The sequence below is a fragment of the Myzus persicae genome, unplaced genomic scaffold (genome assembly GCF_001856785.1).
Source record: "Myzus persicae strain clone G006 unplaced genomic scaffold, MPER_G0061.0, whole genome shotgun sequence".
Lineage (NCBI taxonomy): Eukaryota > Metazoa > Arthropoda > Insecta > Hemiptera > Aphididae > Myzus > Myzus persicae.
The window spans coordinates 3254-17112 of NW_019103432.1; the positions used below are offsets into that span (position 1 = coordinate 3254).

Genomic DNA, 13859 nt, shown 5'->3' on the forward strand with positions numbered 1-13859 from the left:
CTTTAAAATGCAAAGATCGAAAAATCATTCCATACAAGTACACATCTAAATTATTAGAGGAACTACTTTTCTCAATTTCATACGTTCAGTAGTTTTTGAGATGAAGCGACAAATGAATGAGTGAGTGGTATTTGGCTTGTATCTAATATATTGATTAATACCTTATTATATTGTAGATAGTACTTATTATGTTTGTTTTGCTAAAAATAAGTTGAAATATCACAAAAAGTATTTTGACCTACATTAATAATAACATTAACATTTTACCAAGCAACAAGTTAACTAATGTTACCAACATAGTTACAATGTAACCATATTAATATTTTTGTCATATGCTATGTATGAACTTCAATTGTTAAAAAATTGATTAAAAAATAAATTCTTTCTTAAATATGTTAATTTTGAAACAGAAGTTTTCATCAACAAAACCAAGTCAATGTAATAACTAAACAGTACAATCAATAAAAGTAATATTACGACCAACAATTATTTCAAATACAATGTACAATACCTAGAGTATCTGATATTAAATTATGAAACAATGAATGAACAGTGCAAGATTGGTAAATTGTAAAAACTGTTCGAATTTAATGTGTCAATTATATATACATATTATATAATGCCCGAGTAGTGATTAATAGTGAGAATTGTATATGCTGTTTAAAATTGTTACACATAAGTAAAAACATTTTAATACAAATATTGATTGCAATCACAATTATGAATAAATTATTTTAAAAACATTACCCTATCTAATCTCGTTAGACTAAGATATACTTATTATACACCCCACGAATCCATCGCATGTGATATTTAACTTCCGTGAAAACAGAGATTGAATTTTTTGTATTTGGATCCTTTATACTCACTACTCCGGTTAAATAATAAGAACCCGAGAATAAAAAGCATAAGCCTGCACCGCTATCTCCCTCACCCAGTGCTTGTCCTGAAACTAAAAATATTTTATAAATAACACATACATTAATCGTACTACTGTCATTGGGTTGCGGGTACAATACTGATTTATCCTATCAATTACATTTAATGATTTGTACAAGTACTATTCTACAATGACAGGTTATAGTGAAATTTGTGTTGAAAAAATTGTTAGCTGATAATTCAATGAATTTTAAACCATAATTATTATTAATTACCTAAATTCGAATTAAAACTATATCAGGTGATTATCAAACCTTCAACTCATCAGCTACTTCCAAAAAAAGTGTATGCTAAAGTCATCAGTCACTTGGTACTGTTGTATACTATAGATGGCCATTAACATTATAATATAATAAAAAATAACATAAGGCATAATATAATGATATAAGTACAGGTAATATAGATTATTTTAACCACATATGTTGTGTAAGTCACTAACGTAGGAAAGAATCAAATTTTGCTGTAGTGATCAAATATTTTGATAAACAGAAGGGCGTACGACTAGCTATTAACTGATTTAAGTGAGGTATTGTAATATGTGAACAACATTATGTTTTAATTCGACAAAAGTATAAACGACCTCAAACATGGTGTTATAATTATTTATTTCCATGCAATCGTTTGGCATTTAACAATTAAAGTTTAAATTTATTTTACTGGGGTAGGTTTTACAACAATTTGAGTCTTTGATAACTTTTTTTACAAATCTGAATTATGACTTTATATGAGTCGATAAGGTGTACAAGGATGGAACTAAGACGATAATCATATGTTGTTGTACATTCGTACGAAAACATTGTCGTACCTCAAAAAATTCAACATTGCCAGCCAGATCACATTTTGAATATTATATCATTAACTCTATAAAGTACGAAGTCAATGGCGATCTGGTATTGTGATACTACAAAGTGGAGCCTAACGTATATTTATTCTGCTAGATATGTGTAAAATACGTATTACTAATTACTTCTATTTTAAAATGTAATTATTTAATTTAGAACAAATTAAGTCCATCTTCATTTTTAAAAGTGTCTACATTAAATTTAAATATTCTGTGTTTAATTAATTTAATTTAAGTTGGTTAAACAAATTAATTAATATTTAAATATTTTATTACCCAATTCAGAACCAGCACAAAATTTATCAACAGTCACAAATAATTCAAATCCGTTTGTATACATATTCCGGCAAGAACTATGGTCAATGTATGGTAAAGATGCTTCTAATAAAATAGGACTTGAAATGCCTTTTTCAGTTTTTCCCCAACCAACAATCTGTAAAATAGAGTAAACAGTTGTATAATGTACAATTATAATTAAGGTATTATATTAATCACTTTTTATGTAAGTGTTGGGAACATATATAATGTATATTACTAAATAGTTAGTTAAATAAATTCTGATTGATCAAAGTTTTATACACACATATATAGGGTATATAGGCTACACATGGCAAAACCAACCGAAGCAATTGTGAAATACTTTTTGATTACATTTAGCACGTGTTCATGATTTTGAAACACTATACGTCACCGCCCAAATATGATGTCATCGCTCGAGGAAAATAACTGCAAGTTAGGTTGCTTTTTTTATTGCTTACTCAAATTAATTTGTAACTTCAATAACGAAAATGACGAACCTAGAGGGGACCACTCTGTAATATTCCTTTTACAGCTCGGTACAGCAACCGCCCTTTTGACCGATGTGCAGATGTGGCAAAAGGAGCATTTCCGAAATAGCTTTTTATGGACGTATGAAAATAGAACATTGACAAAATTCGTCAAAAAACACTTGAATTTGCAATTTATTTATAATTAGGAACTAATAAAAATTATCAATGAATATCCAAGGTTTGAAAATGTAATACAAGATTTCCCATGTGTTTCGTACCTTTAACAATTTATCCCTTTTTCTTATTGAGCTAATGATATCTGAAGTAATCCACTGGTTTCGTTGATTATTATTTTTTTGTACCATAACATGTATAATTATTTAAATTAGTTTTTATAATTGATGAAATTAAAGTTATTTTTTCAGCAAATTTTAAAAGCTTTTAATTCGTCCAATCTGTACTCTAATTGGATTTTTAAATTCTTTAAAGTTAACTAATATTTATATGAATTATTGTTTATATTTTTAATCCATTGTAAATCATTTAATTGAAAAAATATAGGTACCTCACAAGTTGTTTTTATTAAACATTTAATACGATTTTCTTAAATCAACAATAGTATTTTATAAAAATCTGAAATCAGAATTTTTGATAAAACTCGTCAGACATTCAAATTCGCCAATTATTATAAGTTAGAAACTAAAAAGTATATAAACTGATAAAATAAACATATGGTGTACATTTCAATAATCTATAGTTATTCATTTTTTAATTACAATAAAATAAGAAATTCGGCACGTTATAAATTTAGGCATATGAAATGTGGTAAATATTAAAACTTTGAACGCTGATAAAAATTTAATATGACTGTCGGGTAGAAATTTGTTTTTTGATAAAGGTAGACAAAATTAAAAGGAATTCTGTAGAGTTGAAAAATTTAAAACAAGGTTGCATGTATAAGTAGCTAATTCTGTAACCAAAAATTAAGAAAAATATATGAACAAAGCTTTTTTATAGTTTTTTTAAGTTCGAATTTTAATGAAATTACATATTTAAACTAAAAATATCAATTTTAGTTGATTTGTTATAACTCTCAATTTTCAATTTGTATTAGTTTTTTTTATATAAATGTCAATCAGTTTATTATTTTTCATTAGGTCAAAAAGCTTAAATATTTAACAAGAGGTCACTTGCAAATTATTTTGTAGATACTTATTTATAAAAATGTCATTATTTATAATTAAAGATTGACAATTTAAAATGAATTATATTATAAGCAGTTCATACAGCCACCAAAATTCTTAAACAATAAAAACACACAATTTTTGTTTATATTTGTTTAAAATTCAAAGTCAGACAACATTATAATTTATCGTATCTCATAAAAAACCTAACGATCTAATTAAGTTTGGTGTTATTTAAATGTATAGTAATAAAATAGGCTAACTGGCACTATTTGCTCAGAATTGTTTTCCGTACGATATTATATATTTATATCATTGAATTTTAATTTGACACCATTCATTATAGTTGCCCACCTTTTTAGTTATGTATCATTGTAACATGCCAATTTGTATGCTTGTTTTGGCATAGAATCTCACCGTATATGTTCTTTAAATACAGATGGACAATGGTCGACATGTGGTAGTTACAATAATTAAGAGTTACATAAATCACAATTTTATTATTTAAATAATACTACAAACCAACCTTTCCGTGATCTCCATTGACTACATTGTATTTACCACTCCAATCGATACAAACAGGTGCAACACCATTACTAAAAGAAACTCTATTTTGTAGAACAATAATAGCAATATCTCCAGCATGAAATTCAAGAGATCCAAAATAACCTTCATTCAGGTGAATCATTTCTACCTGCACAATTGTTTTGATTTATATTAAAAATTTCACAACAGTAATAAGTTGACTTTGAATTATTAATAACTTACATCAATTATTTGAGTAAAATCATTGTCAATTACTGAAAAATCTCTAGCATATTTTCCTACAGCAACTTTGTATAGACCGTCGTTAATTGATATTTTCTTAGACAACATACCTTTTTGCCAAAAACAATGAGCCGCTAAAAACGTTTTTAATTAATGCACTGTTTCTTTTACATTTTTTACACAGACATTACCAGAAACGACTAAATTTGAAGAAATAATTGATCCTCCACAAATCAAGTCATAATTGAAATTTTTTTTATTTTTTTGATATATTCCAACATTCCAAGGTGCTGTTCCAACAGGAGCTTTTTCACTATTTTCAATTAGTACTTGGTTTACCTTATATACTCTACCACAATCTAAAATAATATTTGAATATAAATATAACTGATAACAATTAATAAGCTATAATACCTATAAAACAGGCATATTTATGAATATTTAAAAATGTACTCAATTATTTATAACCAATGATTATTTGTTCTTCTTAAGCTTTATCACGATATAAAAAAAAAATTTGGATACAATTAAAGTTAAATAAATTATAGTAAAATATGTATACATCAGAGATTTATGTTTCATGACAAAAAAATATAATTACATGGATTGCATCTATATAGTTGCTTATTCCATGTTCCATTAGACTGACAAAGTAATTCAAGCGGAGTCTCGCCTTGTCCATTTGGTGATGCAGTATATGTTGGCTTACATGATGGAGTTGCTATTGTATTGGGTATCGATAAATTTGAACAATTAGCAAACTTATTATTATGACTACATTTTATATCTAGACCTTTTGATTCTAGAGGTGGACACATTCCTATAAACGTAAATAAATTATAATGTAACATAACCACACTTTGGAATTTTAATATATATATAAATAAGTAACTATTAAATCATTCGAATTACTATACACTACTTACTCAAACATAATTTCTCAAAATTGGATAACCATTTTCCTTTTCCCAGACAAAACCTAGAACTATTGGTATAAGCCTTATGATATCCAACTTCACAATTCTCAATAACAGTAAGATTGTGATTTACTAATGTTCCATGAGATAAAATTTCATTAGAACCTTCATAAGAATACACAACTCCTTCAACAGATGGTAAAACGCATGAATTCACTGTGAACTGTCAAAGTCTTAAATGGTAATAATATACATTTTTTCTGAAATATCTTGGTTTTAATATCATTAAAAACCCCAAACCAATATAATAATTCAAAAATTAATATCTAAGACTTTAATGAAATACATTTACGTACATGTTTGTTTAAAATTCCACGAATCCATTGAACATGGTGTTTAATTTCTGTAAGAGCTATGACTGTATGGTTTTCTAAATTATACCCGACACTCTGTATGCCCGTTAAATAATAATCATTAAAGTGTAAAAAGCTTATGCCTGTTCCAACATCTATATCGCTTATTATGTCTCCTGAAACTAGAGATATTTTATACATAATATTATTTTAAGACTCAGCTTCAACATATTAATTGTTGCGGGCAGTGGGTACGTAGGAGTAAATCCGGGTGGCGAGTGGTGGTTCACACTTTGAAATTATTATTTTGGTTTAGAGATGCCATTTTGAGGAGTGCATTGTGTATCTTGGCATTATTTGCCATGAATACTAATATAATACGTATACAATATAAATCAGGGGCGGCCAAACGGTTGATCGAGGACAATTTCAAAGTCGATCATGTTAGAATTTAGTTTTTGGGACACGCATACGAAAATTAATCGAGGTTGTAGTGAACAAATTGTCGATAAGTTTTATCTGTATAATTAAAAAAAATTTCTATGGTAGTCGATCCTCAAAGATGAAGTATATTTTTAGTAGATCATGACCAACAAAAGTTTGGCCACCATTGATATAAATGTATTATACATGTATTATTATTATGTATGGAGGTAAGCTAGATAAAGCATATTATTATTTATTATTTATAGATATGTATTATTAGTATGCATGACCAAATAAGCTGTTTCCAACCTTTCGGATAATGCTTTTATTTGTTACTAGTTATAATAAAATATAGTATATTATAGGTGGGCATCGACTTAGGTATGCTCGTTTTAATATTCTTTCGCTATCAAATTGCTATCAACAATAATTTATACTATGGTTGATAACATATAGTACATAACTATGTAATGTATAATACACACATTAAGTCAATGATTCATTGTTCATTGATTATTATTTGATATTTATGTATTGCTACATTTATTGAACCAAATTATTTTGTACAATTAATTAAAAATCATAAATATCAAAAATGAAAAGAAGAGAAAAGGTGAAACTGATCGTTTGACTGAGAAAAAGAAAAAGAATGATTGAAACATCAACTACAATATAGATCAAATATTTTCCAAAATAAAGTAGTCGGAAATTATAGAAAGTGCATTTTTTACTATTAATAAAGTAGTCTGTTTTTACTGGCTGGTAATTACCAACAAATTTATCAGCTTTTAATTGTTATTGAACTTTAATAAAAAAAAGTTTGTAGTCTGAAATTCGAAGTGTGCTCACTACCAATATGAGGAATGTGTACAAGTAAAAATTAATACATTCATACTACTATTTAGGTAAAATCAAGTTAATCTGTTTGACATAAAACAGTATCAAAAAGGTGTTAAAAGCTAAACTACAAATAAAAATACGATTAAATGATAAAATATAAAATATTGTATTAAATAATCCTTTTGTATACGCCAAGTGGCCAAGTACGGAACAATGATAGACCGTTAGCCTGATCGCTGCTTCTTCGTACGCTCACTCACACACCGACCGATCTATGTATGTGTGTATCTTGTATTAGAAATTCAATAGAAGTGGACCTGGTCGCCGAGCAAGATTATTGAACGATAGTGTGTGGTGGGTGTATATATATGTGTGTATGTTTGTGCGTGTGTACTTAAATAATTAAAAACTCTAAAGGCATCAATGTTTTTGACTTACAATAATTTTAATCAATAATATTTTTGGGCTTGAATATTGCCATTGTCTTAAAATCAATAATTTAATCGCTACAATCAATATCTAAATTGTTATTACCCAATTCACTATAGATACAAAACTTATCAAATGTCACATATCGATTAAATCCATCTGTATATGTTTTTCGACAAGTACTAGGGTCAATATACTTAGAAAATCTTTCGACTAAAACAGGACTTTCTGTGCCATTTATCATATCCTCAATAACATCCTGTAAAAGTTTAAAAATGTTTTATAATTTACAATTGCAAGGTTAGATTAAGGAGATAGGTAAATAAAGGTATAATATTAATATCTCGTTATGTAATCTGTACCTAAGTATCGGTAATTAATTTCATTGCATTTGTAAATAAAGTCTTACTAATCAAAGTTTTTAATTTTGGAGATAGATCTAATATAAAATAAAAATCACGTTCAGAGATTTAAAAAAAATGTTTTATTCTGGGTACCTACCAATGTACTCCCTATAGCACTTGATATGCGTCTATGGCGACAAATTCACTTGCAGAACTCATACGAGTGTTATTATTTATTAAGGATGTGCAAAGAGGTAATGTAGCTTAATTTATAATTTATTAAAAGTTGATTTTTTAAATTTATTTGTTCGTCGATTTAAAGCTATCATCAAAATATATTTACTTGAGTGGATAACATAACCATGAACTACCACCACTTTTTAGAAATTAAACCAGACAACAAATTTCAAATTATATTTTATGTATTTTATAAAACTACAAACTATAACATGAAACAACATATTTACCTTTGATTGATCTCCATTCTTTACTTTATATTTACTCTTCCAGTCGATACAAATAGGTGTAACACCATCACTAAACGAAACTTGGTTAGCTAACACAATAACAGCAATATCATCAGCAAATAACCCATCAATTCCATTATAACCTTCATTCAGATAAATCATTTCTACCTGAACAATAATTTTAATTTATATTATAAACATCATACAAATTATTTGTTGACTTTGAATCATTAATTACTTACTTTCACTATTTGATTATATGGAATAACTACAGTATTATTCACTTCATACTTTTTAACAACAATTTTGAATAGACCATCGTTTATTGCTATTTGTTTAGATAACATACCTTCTTCCACAAAACATTGAGCAGCTAAAAACGTTATTTAATTAATGATCATTCCATCTTAAATCCATTGTACCGGAATTTTACCGGAAATGACTACATTTGGAGCAATAATTGATCCTCCACATATCAAGTGGTTATAGGAATCTTTTAATTTATATACTGCAACCGTCCAAGGTAACGTCCTTACAAGTGATTCTTTACCACTGTCGATCAGTTCATTGCCTTCGCCATACACTTTACCGCAATCTACAACAATATTAGATACATATTAGATGTACCTATAATATTAGAAGCTCCAAATTTAGATTAATATGCGGAACTCTAGCATGTATCAGTTATTACATAAACATATAAATAATACTAAATGTCATATTATAGCTATTATTTTTTACTTGTGGTCATATTTGTTCCATATTCATATCGAGCACACAACTCTTTGGACTCGTCCGAACCATCTGAACAATCATTACGACCATCACAAACCCACGACCATTCGATACACAGTCCATTTGAACAATAAAACTTATCCTCAGTGTCTCTATAATTGTATTCAAATGTGCAACAAATTATTGTTTAATACAATTAATATAATTAATTTAAACAATTAAAAATAATATGTGAAAAATGAAGTGGTTTTGAACTTCTTGATCATAAAATGTAATTAGCACTAAGAATGCCTATTATTTTATATAGATCATATATCGATTGATGGTTCTCATCAAAACTTTAGGACTCTTAGCCTTAAAAACCCCAACCACCACTATATTTCGCCACTTATAATAAAATAATATTTATTTATATTACAGTCACCAACACTGAGCAAGATGATACAGCGTGTCGTCCCTCAAGTTTTCTGTCACACAAAACGGCGGATCCTAAAATAATAAAACCCTTTTTGCATTAGAAACACTAACAATGTTTATTGGATTAAGATTACTATTTATTATACTGCATTGCAGCATTTTCTTTCTCATAAAACTTAAAGTTAACATAACTGACATTAGGTAAGTTCATCCTATTGTCTTAATTTTGCATAGAGTTTGGTGTGTATCTATTTAAAACCAATTTAAATAATCTAAATTCGAAAATTAAATAAAAATTATCAACGACTGGTATACGATTTTTGTACCTCAACTTTTTTAAGAAATTTCATAGATGTTTCGTAGACCTATCTCAAATGATATTATTTTGTTCCAATTTATTTCATTAGTTTTACAATTATAGGCACTACATATTTGTATCACACCCCATGATATATAAACTAGTTCGCTACCCTAATGATGTGGGTTATTATTCAAGTATCTCATTTTATCATATTAAAACTGTTAAATAAAATAATGTGATTCAATTTTAATTAAAAATTTAATTTATTTTTAAAGTTATTCATTTTATACAGTAACTTGAATCGGTATACCTAACATAAAAATACATAGTATAAAATGCTTTTAAAAATCAAAATTTTCTCATGCCGCCTACCTATAAATAGCACAAAAATTAAATATATTTTGAAAATGATATACTGTGCAGAAAATATTAGTATACAAATTTAATGGAAATTTTACGTATCACTCATCCCAAGAAAAAATTCGATTTTGTTAAAAACTAGGTTATTTTCAAAAATAACTATACAACCTTAACTATATAACCTTTAAAATAATAATTTCCTCAGCGTACAAAAAATATTTAAATAGATTGCAGTGGATGCAGTGGCGTATTTAGGCCGGGGCCATCGGGGCCCCCAAAGTATGTTTAAGTTGGTAAGACACAGGACCTTTATCATTACATTAAAAAAAATAGTAAACATTTTTTTTTAAATTTAAATTATACTTGTTAAAAAAATAATTTTATTTTAAATAAGAAAAAAAATTAGCAGCGATGGCGTTTATTATCTTATGTATTATCTAATTACATACGTGTAATAAATTATTATAACTTAAAAGCAGTAATTGCAGCACAGCAATTCTAAGAATATTATTTCTAAGGCGGTAACTATCATGTAGGCTTCTCAACGCTATAACCTATTAATAAAATATTGTAATTTGTACGCCAAACGTCTTCGTCTCCTTGCAATCCTTATAATTATTATTAGATCCTGGGAACACTATTTAGGGTCGAAATAGACGATCGAATTTTGCCGACTGATCGCCGTGTTCATCATTGCGCGGTAAATACGTTAGAGACGGCGAATTGGGTGAGCCGCTAACTGAGCGGCCGGCGAAAAACGTCACTGTCTATCTACCACAATCTAACCGGGCCCTCTACAAAACTTACAATAATACAATTTATAAACAATTATTAAAAACCAAAATTCATAAGCATTTTGATATAAATAATGTCTTTTTTATTTTTTTTTAATATCTTTTTAGTGTCGAAATCAAAAAAGAAAAAATGAATTATTTTTGTACTACCCACCTAAGCGCATTTTTCATGTTAAAACTTTATTATGCGGGCTTTAAGCACAGTGAACTCAGTTATGAAATCGTCAACATTAATTGTTGAAGCTAATGCGTTCTACATGCATGAAATAGCAAGTGTTTTAAAATATCAAAATATATATTGTACATTAATAGCCATTTAATTATTGGTACATATACATTGATACATATATATCATAAAATGTTATTCTATAATATTATTAATAAAAATAAATATTCCTATAAAATTTCAAAAAAAACAAATTTATTTCAACTGTCCTCTAAAATAGCCTGGCCCCAGTACTCCAGGTCCAACAGCCTACCCTTTTGCGAGCCCTTATCAAATCACGACCTTAATTTTTTTCATATGATCCGTATAAGCATTAATATTGTTCAAAAAAATTTTAAAGAATAAATTATTCCTAAAATATGTTAGTTAGTACAATAGTACATAATGTCATAAAAGCAAGATTTCTTATTTACTACTGTATAGTTAACACAGATATTAGTGATATTACATACCGAAAATTAAACATGAATATATTATCCAGGAGTACGTAACCTTCATTGTCAGTGGTAAGCTGAGACCAAAGTAAATATGTTTGAAAATATAAATATTAATGATTAAGTTATATACAATTAAAGTTATACTATACACTAAACAATATTTTACCTGAAAATTTTTAACAAGTGTTTATAACAAAATATACTGTGATAATATGATATATATTAAACATTGACAGTGTCTGTAGTCAATTTATCAATTTTTAACTTCACACGATAACACTATACGATAGACGATACTACCAATGCAACTTTACAACACCAGTAACACAAAATATATTGTCTTTTATAATCTATACTATTCTATCGTGATACCACCAATATTGATAGTATAATTATGTTCCTCCTACCAGCTATAAGCGATCAAATGAAACACCGAAGGATAAACTACGTAGATAGATGGTAGTGGTAATGAAAAATTTAGTTTTTTACTAACTTGTTTTAAAATTGATTGTATCGGGTGATTCTTTTATCATTGAACATACTCATTGTTTCAAAAAATATTAATGTTTTCGAAAAAAAAGCTTACATGGTTTCTAGTCATTAAAAAACATATACAATTATATTTATAAACTTATGTTTTTTAATATTTTTTTAAATTTTAGAATATTTCAATACATAAGTACAAATCGAATAATATAGGACAAGTAATTTAAGGGTTATAAGTATTTAAAATGTAGATGTTTAGTGTAGAGTAATAAGTGGTTAGGTATAGCTTGTCGATACTTTAAATACTTGTAGCTCATAAACGAACTCATCCTAAATTCGATTTTTTGCATCGAAATACTCAGAAAAAATATTCTGCTCTTGAAGATGTAATTAAAACAAAATGCTGTAACTCGACAAATTATAAGGACACAAAATATTTGTAACCATTAAAAAAAAGGTTTTTTTCAATAATGTTGTGTGCGTAATCTCAAAGGTTCCAAAAGCCGTAAGCTTTAGAGACAAATCAACAAGTACCAAATTGAACTGTAGAATTATGTTTATTTAGCAGAAAATATAGTAATAGTATAATAGCGTGTGCGCGTGTGACGAGAAGTTGCTCAGGTCTCCGTGGCTATGATACATCTGCCCAGGCTGTCCCACGGGCTCCCTTATAAGTGATGGCGGTTCCTTTGATGTAGCGGCGAGTGCAAATTGTATGTGTGTGTGTTTCGGTTGTTGTTGCTAATTCTTAGAATAGCGACTTGTGTCCATGATTTCTAATCGTGTACTTATCCAGTGATTTATGGATAAGTATGATATATTATATTTATGATATATTATGATATATTATGATATATACTATGTTATATACTATGTTATTATATATCGAATAGTTGCGTCTAGAGTCTCAAGGCCCGCAACAATAATATGAGTGCCCAACGCTAAACAAATCACCCGGTATAGAGACTTCCGCGTCAAAAACAGATTATGTTTTTTCGACGTGATTATACATAAATACGTGTAAGACTGGTTGTTCAGATTATTCAGGTACAGTGTCCAAGTATGTGTACACTAAACTCATTATACAAACAACAACTATTTTTGTTTAAATTTATATAGTATCAATTTTATACTGTTTGTATATTATTTTACTATATCATACTATAATGTAGGGAGTAAATCGTACAAGTTATTTTTAAATTATAAACAATTAATAGTAATTAATAAAATGATTTGGAATTATCTATTAATATTGCAAAATTAAAATAATATAATTATAAGAGATTTCAGACAGTCAGACAATCAAATTACGATACGGTCGGTAATCATTAAAGTTTAAGGTTTAAACTATTTAAAAATTGAATACGACAATACATTATTTCTCATTGATAAAAGTATTTTATTGTATTGAGTGTTTTACCATGTATTTCTACTGTCTACGAATAAAATTATTATTCTTCTAATCAACATTTAAAATTTTTTTTATATGTAATTAATTGACTCTTGCACTCATACGTTTATTATAACATTGTTTATACTTTTTTTTCATACTGAAAAAAAAATTGTATTAAACATTTTTTTTTGAAAACTTTAAAATGGTCAATTTTAGTAAATCATATTTTTACTATAGTTGTGAAAACGAGAGCTTATGAATTGTCTTTCATCTAACCCTCGAGTTGCCTCCCATGAATTTTTTTTTTAAATGTTACTCGAATTGCCTCTCTACAAAAAGGGAGTCGAAAAAGTATAATAACCCTCTTATTGTACTGGAATAGCCTCCGATAGCTATAATTAATTGATTTAGGTATAACCATACATATTATAG

General features: G+C 27.6%; 1 protein-coding gene across 3 annotated transcripts in view; it reads right to left on the bottom strand.

The window, feature by feature from the left end:
* Positions 1-560: 560 nt before the first annotated feature.
* LOC111034525 (modular serine protease-like) overlaps positions 561-13859 on the bottom strand; it is a 41456-nt gene continuing 28157 nt past the window's right edge. For all 3 annotated transcript variants that reach the window (XM_022315796.1, XM_022315797.1, XM_022315795.1), the window contains 12 exons: positions 8712-8873; positions 8521-8651; positions 8279-8446; positions 7573-7726; positions 5776-5954; positions 5429-5642; positions 5104-5322; positions 4694-4861; positions 4503-4636; positions 4261-4428; positions 2057-2213; positions 561-952 (listed from right to left, as the gene is read on the bottom strand). In XM_022315796.1, the coding sequence (XP_022171488.1) occupies positions 762-952; positions 2057-2213; positions 4261-4428; positions 4503-4636; positions 4694-4861; positions 5104-5322; positions 5429-5642; positions 5776-5954; positions 7573-7726; positions 8279-8446; positions 8521-8651; positions 8712-8873 (2045 nt within the window). In that variant the 3' untranslated portion in view covers positions 561-761. The remainder of the gene's footprint in view (positions 953-2056; positions 2214-4260; positions 4429-4502; positions 4637-4693; positions 4862-5103; positions 5323-5428; positions 5643-5775; positions 5955-7572; positions 7727-8278; positions 8447-8520; positions 8652-8711; positions 8874-13859) is intronic.